The sequence below is a fragment of the Tarenaya hassleriana genome, unplaced genomic scaffold, assembly GCF_000463585.1.
Source record: "Tarenaya hassleriana unplaced genomic scaffold, ASM46358v1 Cleome27, whole genome shotgun sequence".
NCBI lineage: Eukaryota > Viridiplantae > Streptophyta > Magnoliopsida > Brassicales > Cleomaceae > Tarenaya > Tarenaya hassleriana.
The window spans coordinates 1,385,251-1,394,582 of NW_010965946.1; the positions used below are offsets into that span (position 1 = coordinate 1,385,251).

At 41.4% G+C, this 9,332-nt stretch overlaps 1 protein-coding gene across 2 annotated transcripts; it reads right to left on the reverse strand.

Annotated features, from left to right (window-relative positions):
- Positions 1–5,237: 5,237 nt before the first annotated feature.
- On the reverse strand, positions 5,238–8,695 carry LOC104817353 (mitochondrial inner membrane protein OXA1-like). 2 transcript variants are annotated; one of them, XM_010546519.1, is made up of 10 exons: positions 8,362–8,695; positions 6,947–7,408; positions 6,772–6,862; positions 6,610–6,642; positions 6,383–6,432; positions 6,205–6,280; positions 6,002–6,133; positions 5,830–5,931; positions 5,674–5,728; positions 5,238–5,542 (listed from the first exon to the last, which is right to left on the reverse strand). In XM_010546519.1, exons 2-10 carry the CDS (start codon positions 7,390–7,392, stop codon positions 5,397–5,399), a joined length of 1,131 nt encoding a protein of 376 aa, XP_010544821.1. In that variant the 5' UTR covers positions 7,393–7,408; positions 8,362–8,695; the 3' UTR covers positions 5,238–5,396. The 2 variants fall into 2 exon arrangements, with proteins under 2 accessions (XP_010544821.1, XP_010544820.1); XM_010546518.1 differs by having other exon boundaries at positions 8,314–8,695.
- Positions 8,696–9,332: the final 637 nt, after the last annotated feature.

Here is a 9,332-nt window from a genome sequence, read left to right on the forward strand (position 1 = left end):
AATTGGAAAACCTTGATGAAATGGTCAAGGATGAGGATAAGGCTCTTCTCCTTTTGAATTCTCTACCCGAAGAATACAAAAACCTTGGAAAGGAGCAGATCCGTTTCGATGAAGTATGTGCAACTTTGTACAATCGGGAGATCCGAAAAAAGGATCAACAGGAAAATATTCAACTTCAGCAGGGGAGGCCTATGCTGCTCGAGGTCTTGAACAGGCTCGTAAAGCTGGAAAGAAGAAGAAGGGTAGATCTCGCTCAAAAGACAGACTTGCGAAGGATGAATGTGCCTTTTGTCATGAAACCGGGCATTGGAAGAAGGATTGTCCAAAGCTAAAGAAGAAAGAAAATGGGAAGGTCGTTTTCAAGTCGACTTCAGACGCCTTTGTCGCCAAACAAGAAGCTGATGAGTCAGAGTTCGTTTTGATCGGCACGTCATCAAAGTCCCGCTCTGACAAGTGGATTATGGACTCGGGTTGCACCTACCATATGTGTTTCAACAAGGAGTGGTTCTTCAACTTTGAAGAACTAGATGGAGGAGTTATTTACATGGGAAACAATGACGCTCTACAAGCGACTGGGATAGGTTCAATCCGACTGAGGTGCCATGATGGAACTACAAGGATTCTATCGGAGGTTCGGTACGTACCAAATTTGAAGAAGAATCTCATCTCACTGGGAACCATGGAATCTAAAGGTTATACCGTGACTATTCGAGATGGAATTCTTAAAGTTGTTTCTGACGCATTGGTGGTCCTGAAAGGAGTAAGGAGGAACAACTTGTACTATTTCGAAGGTAGTACAGTTATTGGAACAATTGCTGTTACGGCTGGAGAAGATAAGGATTCTGAGGTCACCAGGTTGTGGCACATGCGCTTGGGACATCCTGGAGAGAAAGCTTTGCAGAACCTCGTCAAACAAGGTGTGCTGAAAGGAGCCAGACTATGCAAGTTGGAGTTTTGTGAGCACTGTGTTCTTGGAAAGCAATAAAAAATAAAGTTTGGGACAACTATCCACAACACCGAAGGTATTCTGGATTATATTCATTCTGACGTATGGGGACCTACAAGGGAGACCTCGTTAGGTGGTGGTCTGTATTTTGTTACTTTTGTTGACGACTTTTCAAGAAGAGTATGGTTGTACGTGATGAAGACCAAGGATGAAGTGCTGAATTGTTTTCTTAAATGGAAAAATATGGTGGAGAACCAGACTGGGAGAAAGAACAAGCGTCTCCAACAGACAATGGAAGAGAATACATGAGTGATCCACTAGCCAAAATCTGTCAAGATGATGGCATCGTCAGACACTTCACTGTTCGAAATAATCCGCAACAGAATGGAGTGGCAAAACGCATGAACCGAACTTTATTGGAGAAAATTTGGTGTATGTTGTCTAATGTTGGATTAGACAAACGGTTATGGGCTGAGGCTGTGACGTATGCGAGCCATCTCATCAACCGGTTACCATCTGCTGCAATTGAAGACAAGACACTCATGGAAGTTTGGTGTGGAAAAACTGCTAATGATTATGATTCCCTGCACATATTCGGTTCGGTTGTTTACTATCATGTGAAGGAATCAAAGTTGGATCACAGAGCTAAGAAGTCACTGTTCATGGGGATTACACCAGGGGTGAAAGGATATCGTCTTTGGTGTCTTGAATCAAAGAAGATCATTATTAGTAGGGATGTCACATTTGATGAGCTAACCATGCTGAAGAAGCAAGTTGGTAGTGCTCGGCAGCAGGTGGAGAGTAGTCCACAAGAGGTGGAGTTTGAGACTGCGAAGTTAATTCCAGCGAACAAAGAACCTCCTATGGGAGAGGAGGACGTTGAAGAATCTGAAGAAGAAGATGAGGTTTCCATCCAAGAACCTCAGAAGGAACTTCCCATTGCACTTCGTAAGCCGACAAGAACGTTGAAAATGCATGTTCGATATGCTGCAGTAGCTTTTGCCCTTCCGGTGATTGATGATGATATTCCTATCACTTACAAGGATGTAGTCAAGAGTTTTGAAAGTGAGAAGTGGAAGAAGGCTATGGAGGAAGAGATGGAATCTCTTCGGAAGAACAATACCTGGAAGTTGGCGAAGTTACCAAGTGGAAAGAAGGCGATTGGGTGCAAATGGGTATTTGCAAAGAAAGAAGGATTTTCCGACAAGACTGATGTCCGCTATAAGGCAAGATTGGTAGTGAAAGGCTACGCTCAGAAGAAGGGTATCGACTACAATGAGGTATTTTCTCCAGTTGTGAAACATACATCCATTCGGATTTTGTTGGCCTTGGTAGCACAGTTTGATTTGGAGCTAGCACAACTCGATGTGAAGACGGCGTTCTTACATGAAGATTTGGAGGAGGAAATCTATATGACTCAGCCAGAAGGTTTTACCGTTTCTGGTAAAAAAGATTGGGTTTGCAAGTTGAACAAGTCGTTGTACGGACTGAAACAGTCTCCCATACAATGGTACAAACGATTCGACAAGTTCATTATCGGGCAAGGATACACAATGAGCAAGTATGATCATTGTGTCTACTTCTACAAGTTACCAGATGGATCTTTCATCTACTTACTCTTATATGTGGATGATATGTTGATCGCATCAAAGAGCCAGTCGAAGATCGAAAAGTTGAAGGCTCAATTGAATCAAGAGTTTGAGATGAAGGATCTTGGAGAAGCAAAGAAGATTCTTGGGATGGAGATAAGCAGAGACAGAAAGATGGACAAGCTTTGTTTGTCGTAGATGCAATATTTGATGAAAGTACTTCAACGTTTTGGCTTTGATGAAAAGTCAAAACCTGTAAGTACACCACTTGCCCCTCATTTCAAGCTCAGTTCGGCATTATCTCCTACCACAGATGAGGAACATGAATAGATGATGAAGGTTCCATATGCAAATGCGGTTGGTAGCTTGATATGTGCGATGGTGTATACCATACCCGATATTTCACATGTCGTTGGAGTGGTGAGCAGGTATATGCATAATCCTGGAAGAGGACATTGGGAGGTATATGCATAATCCTGGAAGAGGACCTTGGACTTTGAATTGGTGTTTCAACAAGATGGATCACTTGGTCAGTGTGTGGTTGGATATGTTGATTTCGACTTTGCTTGTGATTTGGATAAGCGACGGTCAACGACTGGATATGTGTTTACACTGGCGAAAGCTCCGGTGAGTTGGAAGTCTACCTTACAGTCTGCGGTGACTTTGTCTACAATAGAGGCAGAGTATATGGCAGTTGGAGAGGCTGTGAAGGAAGCTATTTGGTTGCGTGGTTTACTTGGTGAACTTGGAGTTGAACAGAAACACATTTCTGTATACTGCGATAGTCAGAGTGCCATCCACTTGGCCAAGAATCAAGTCTACCATGCAAGGACGAAACACATAGATGTTCGTTTTCACTTTGTGCGGGAGATTATCGAAGAAGGTACCATACAACTCATGAAGGTGAAGACTCTTGATAATCCTGCAGACATGCTGATCAAGGTGATCATAGCGATCAAGTTCAATCATTGTTTGAACTTGGTCAACATCCTATGCATTTGAACGCCTTTGGGCATTTGAGTGCCATGAGGCACAGTTGGAGATATCCTTTCTTGTTTGATTTTGCAGATGATGCTATTGGAGCTAAGGTGGAGATTGTTAGTGATGGCTCCAATAATTAGTGGGAGACAAAGCTAAGTGACCAATTTTTTTATTTGGAAAAACATGAACCATACAAGATGGCTCGGTTGGTGATGTTCATTCAAAACCACAAGCTAATTCCTCTATTCTCCTTATAAATAGTCGTGTCATTTACATGTTGGAGCATCACAAACGAGAAGAGTTACAATCAGAATAAGAAGTGTGAAGAAGTGTGAGTTAAAGAGTTTTCTTCTTCAACAAGAAATCTCTTTTGGTCCTTTTTTCGAGGGTTTTTTTGGGGTTTCTCTTTTGGATATACAAGATATTTGTTTCGGTGAGGTTATTGGATACACTTTGATTATTTTTCTTCTTCTGAGTATTACGAGAGAAATGGTGTTTCTTGGAGATTTGGAAAGTGAGGTTGAGTATGTCTTGTATTCCATATTTGTTCACCGATATAGTGGGATTTATTTTTCTTCCTCGCCGTGGACGTAGGTATTCTGCCGAACCACATTAAATACTGGTGTCTTTTATTTTCTCTCGCTTGATTCCATCGTCTCGCATTTGAGATCCGGTACGCTTCCGCACACATCATATGCTTACGTGCAAATACGAAATCATATGTGATGGTTGTAAATCTGTAGAGAAACGCTATCTACTGGTTGCAAATGTTTACAGAGGAAACCAGATGCTAGAATCATAAAACAATTTTTTTTACCGATTTGGCCAACACAAATCAAATGGAAACCCTAAGCTGCTCTCCTCTTCGAGCACAAGACCTAGGCGACCGTACGAGTTGCAGAAAGTTTTCTCGGTTTCACCTCAGTTTCCCAACAAACAAACAGAGGGCACAAAATGAATGGCAAAAAAAACTCACCTCTTCAGCTGAGGACTAAGAAAAGCTTCAATGTCAAGAGAGATCGCGGAGCTGAATTTGAATCCGGAGTGTTGATGGTTCACAAGGACTGTGTGTTCACGTACGGTCCTTCCCGCCATGCACATGGCGCGGCACACCTCACGATTTAGGCAACAGTACAAATCGTTCGCCGAGGCCTCTCTATTGGGCCTAGAGGGCGTATCATAATCCGGACCGAACCGTTTCTAGATCCATATTCATTATTCTATATGTATGTAGTTTGTGCATGTATAAAAATAAATAAATACATGTATATACACACATTTAGACAGGTTTTAGATATATATATATATATGCACATAATTTTTTAGATAAAAATAAAAAAAATATTATTGATACACATTATATGGAAAAAAAATATTGAAAAGATGTGGTTGACTGAATTGGGAATACGCAAAGAGTACCCGTCCCATTTCGAACTCCACCTTGATCTAATCACATCTTTTCAAAATTTATTGACATAAGTTTTGTAAATATGGTATATAACTAGAGTTTAACTTTTTCTATTTTTTATTCTAAAAAATTTAGTTACTTTACTACTATAATCAAACCAAATCGAATTTAGATTTTATTACTATTTGATTATAATTTGAATTAGATATAAATGATTCAAATTGTAACTATAACTAAATCGAGTTGAATAAATTTAAATAGCCGCTTTGATCATAAATTTTCAATTAAACTTGGAAATACCAATCCAGCCCTTGATAAAGTTCATTAGATAGGATACGATGCTTTCAGGATAGGATTTGTTCGATACACTACAAACCTTAAAAGTCAAGAAGAACAAGACCAAAAGGCCGATTGATAGTTAAATTCGGAGGAGACAATATGAAGCAGTTGCAGGAAAAAATCTCTTGACTTTTCACTTCTTGCCCTTCTGCTTCTGCTTCTGCTTCAACTTTAACAGCTCGAGGATAATATCTTCATAGGAGGCCTTCCAAGCCGCGTATAATGCGAAAACGTCTGGGAGACCGAGCAACTCCCTCACCTTTGGAGATTTTACCATAGCTGGCATTGATAATGAGGGAACAAAGGTGTATGAATATAAGAGACAGAACCACCACTTGTTCCCAAATGTTTAACAAAACAAGAAAGGAAGGGAGAACATATCATTATGTTCGCAGAGAAAAACCACTTACCCAGTTCTATTCCATGCATAGCTACTCTAGATGAGATCATGAAACAGTACACGGCCTGCAAAAGTTACAACAGATTGGGACTCACATGAATGGCTGTGATATCAAGCATGCTGGACAAAGAAATGGAAGCTACGCTTCTCAGAACTCAAGCTTTACCGATTCAATACTGAAAGTAGCTTGAAATGCAACACTCGCAGAGATCCAACAAAGCAGCCTCATGGTTCTTCTGGCTGCTGAATTCTGCTGCCTACTGAAGGGCTATCAAAACGGAAAACACAAGTTAAATGAATAAATGTTGCGTTTGGCTTGCGTAATTATAAACACCTACTGTCGGTGTAAAGCAGAAAGTGAGCCCCGTCACAACAGGCAAGATGTAAAAGCTGTCTGGAGTTGTAAGATCAGTGAACCAGAGGATTCCACCGCTTTCGAAGGATGGCATCTTCTGAGCCATGTTCCGTATCTGTTCAGAGTTTTTTTTTGGGTTAATACAGATTGCCAAAAGATGCAAAGCAGCGAGTTTCGTATGTTTACCGCAAGGAAAGTGCTGATGTAGATGAACCCCTCCGCAAGCTTTGCAATCAGAATAGAAGCTAGAAGAGGATTAAACCTGAAGTCCGCCAAAGATGCAAAAGAGCAAATTAGATACCGATTTGAGAGGCAGTCTTTCCGTTCATGTAATGCTTTTATCATACGGTCAAACAGAGCTCACCCTTTAAAAATTGCCTCCCATTCTTTTTCTCCGGTCTCCAAACCATATCTCTGGAGACATTAGATAAGCATGAGATATTCAAATATTTGAGGCCAAGATGTCAGCAAAGGTACGTATGAACCTTTGTGATTTCCTTTTTCTGGAAAACCAGAAGCCTAACTGGCCAGGAAATTGGAATATGGATGTAAATGCATGGAAGTCCAAAGATGGTACGAAGGATAACAAACCTTGAGCATTTTCCTCAAATGTTGGTATATATCCTGAAAGAGGAAGAAGAACGACTTATGAACATGGATTATAACTATTGCCCGATGCAAGAAATGAAACTAAATGCTGCAAAGGAATTTGATAAGAGTTGGCAGGCCAAGAAAAAAGCATGGAAAACTAACAGCTAAATGTGGACCCATCTTCAAAACTTTTACACGGGTTGGGATATATAGTCCTCCGACGAGAAACGTCGAGAGAACTATGGATGCGAACCTACACAGCAGCGTAAATTGTTTAGAAGCCAACCACAAAGTATATATAAGCAAGATGCATGATGAACAAAAACTAAATTGATACCAATTGAAGCCTGTAAACGCATGAACACTGTCAATAAAGTGCTGGATGGCTGCAACATGAAGAAAAGAATCCGCAGCTGCATTTGCCACCTCGTTTACAGAGGAGACATGAGTGATTACTGCTTCCAAAGATCCTTCTGGGACAAGTTCCTCAACAACTGCTGGATTACAATCGATCTTGTTCGAACATTCTCCCGGTTTCGAAGACATGTGCCTACAGAGAAAGAAGCCAGGTCCCAATGGTCGGGCAAAAGATGTGTGTTTCTTCCTTTCCAACAAAAAATCAAGCCTACGAGCTTGACTGTGCACTCCACGAGTCAAAGGACTTGAGTTCAGACAATCAGTTCCGGTATCATCTTTGTTAACACGAAGAACTGGGCGTTCGAGCACCCAGAACTGTCTAGGCAAAAGATTTGTCCTCCTCGAGACACTGCGCAAACAAGCCATTTCTAGTAGGAATTTCCTGGACGAAGAAATGACACAGAATTCAGATACCAAACAGAGGAAGATGACGAATCAACCATCCAATGCTTTAGCACAAAGATCCAGAGTTCTATAGGACACCGAAACATTTCGAGTTCGAGTTCCAGCTAGAGGCAAGGAAGTAAAGAAGCAATAATATTTTCCCGAGAAATCCAGAGAAAGAAACGATTTCCAGCTCAGATTTGGTCAACACAAATCAAATGGAAACCCTAAGCTGCTATCCTCTTTGAGCACAAGACCTAGACGACCGTACGAGTTGCAGAAAGTTTTCTCGGCTTCACCTCGTTTTTCCCAGCAGACGCAAAAACGAATGGGCTTACCAAATAAACGAGCATATGCGTACGTGAAAATACGAAATCATATGTGATGGTTGTAGATCTGTGGAGAAACCGTATCTAGTAGTTGCAAATATTTACAGAGGAAACCAGATGAAAAAAAAATATCTTCCAGAAGAGGGAAATAATATTTTCCCGAGAAATCCCGAGAAAGAAACAAGTTCCATCTCAGATTTGGCCAACACAAATCAAATGGAAACCCTAAGCTGCTATCCTCTTTGATCACAAGACCTAAACGACCGTACGAGTTGAAGAAAGTTTTCTCGGTTGCAAATATTTACAGAGGAAACCAGATGAAAAAAAAATATCTTCCAGAAGAGGGAAATAATATTTTCCCGAGAAATCCCGAGAAAGAAACAAGTTCCATCTCAGATTTGGCCAACACAAATCAAATGGAAACCCTAAGCTGCTATCCTCTTTGATCACAAGACCTAAACGACCGTACGAGTTGAAGAAAGTTTTCTCGGCTTCACCTCGTTTTTCCCAGCAAACAAACAGGAAGCGCAAAAACGAAAGGGCTTACCAAAACCAAAAAACTCAAACGACTCACCAGAGGACCAAGAAAAGCTTCAACGTCGAGGGAGATTCTGGGACTTACTTTGAATTCGGAGTGTTGATGATTCATAAGGAGTCGAGGACTGGGTTTTCACGTACGGTCATTCCCGCCATGCACATGGCGTGACACACCTCACGATTTAGGCAACCGTACAAGTCGTTGGCCGAGGCCGCTCTATTGGGCCTAAAGGGCCCACCATAATCGGATTCATTTGAGCCCATGAGCTCAATACGACTAACTGAATACAGTCACATTCTCGGCTACATATTTACCGTTATACGCTTAGTTAACCGACGTCGTTTCGTCCTTGACCGAGAAACTCTGTCGTGTAGTGTTCCTCGTCCCTCTGGAGCCCACTCGCCTTTCGCCCGCACTTGCTCGAGTCTCGCCTCCGTCCACCTGCTTCAACGGATTTGAAGACATTTACCCACAGGTTCCACATTAAATCTGCCAACTTGATTAAAGAAAAATAAATTGCCAATTCTGGTCACTGGGTTGACTCGTCTGATCTTTGAGTCAACTCGTCCGCTAGCGTCAACTAGTCCTACTAACTAGTTCTTTTTTCTCTTCGCCCGACTTGCATTTTTTTGTCCTTTAGTTTGGCATGCATGCATGAGGTACCGACGGCTGCGAAGGCATCATCTTCCTCGAACTTCCTCAATAGAAATTACTCACTCGAATTTTCCACGATTTAATAGAATCCGAAACTTTGCTCTATATAACTCTTTTCTCTAGCAAACGCTATCAAGGAGTTGCGAATATTTGCACAGGAAAACCAGACGAAAAACAAATATCTTCCAGAAGAGGGAAATAATATTTTCCCGAGAAATCCAGAGAAAGAAACAAGTTCCAGCTCAGATTTGGCCAAAGCAAATCAAATGGAAACCCTAAGCTGCTCTCCTCTTCGAGCACAAGACCTAGACGACAGTACGAGTTGCAGAAAGTTTTCTGGGTTTCACCTCGTTTTTCCCAGCAAACAAACAGGAAGCACAAAACGAATCGCAAAAAAAAAA

What these genes read in the sequence shown, in the direction of transcription:
- LOC104817353 (XM_010546519.1), bottom strand. Translation starts at nt 7,392, where the DNA reads ATGGCTTGTTTGCGCAGTGTCTCGAGGAGGACAAATCTTTTGCCTAGA. An exon ending in GCGTTTACAGGCTTCAATTG is followed by an intron (nt 6,863 to 6,946) that starts GTATCAATTTAG and finishes GCTGCTGTGTAG; the next exon opens with GTTCGCATCCATAGTTCTCT. An exon ending in CTTTCTGCTTTACACCGACA is followed by an intron (nt 5,932 to 6,001) that starts GTAGGTGTTTAT and finishes CCGTTTTGATAG; the next exon opens with CCCTTCAGTAGGCAGCAGAA.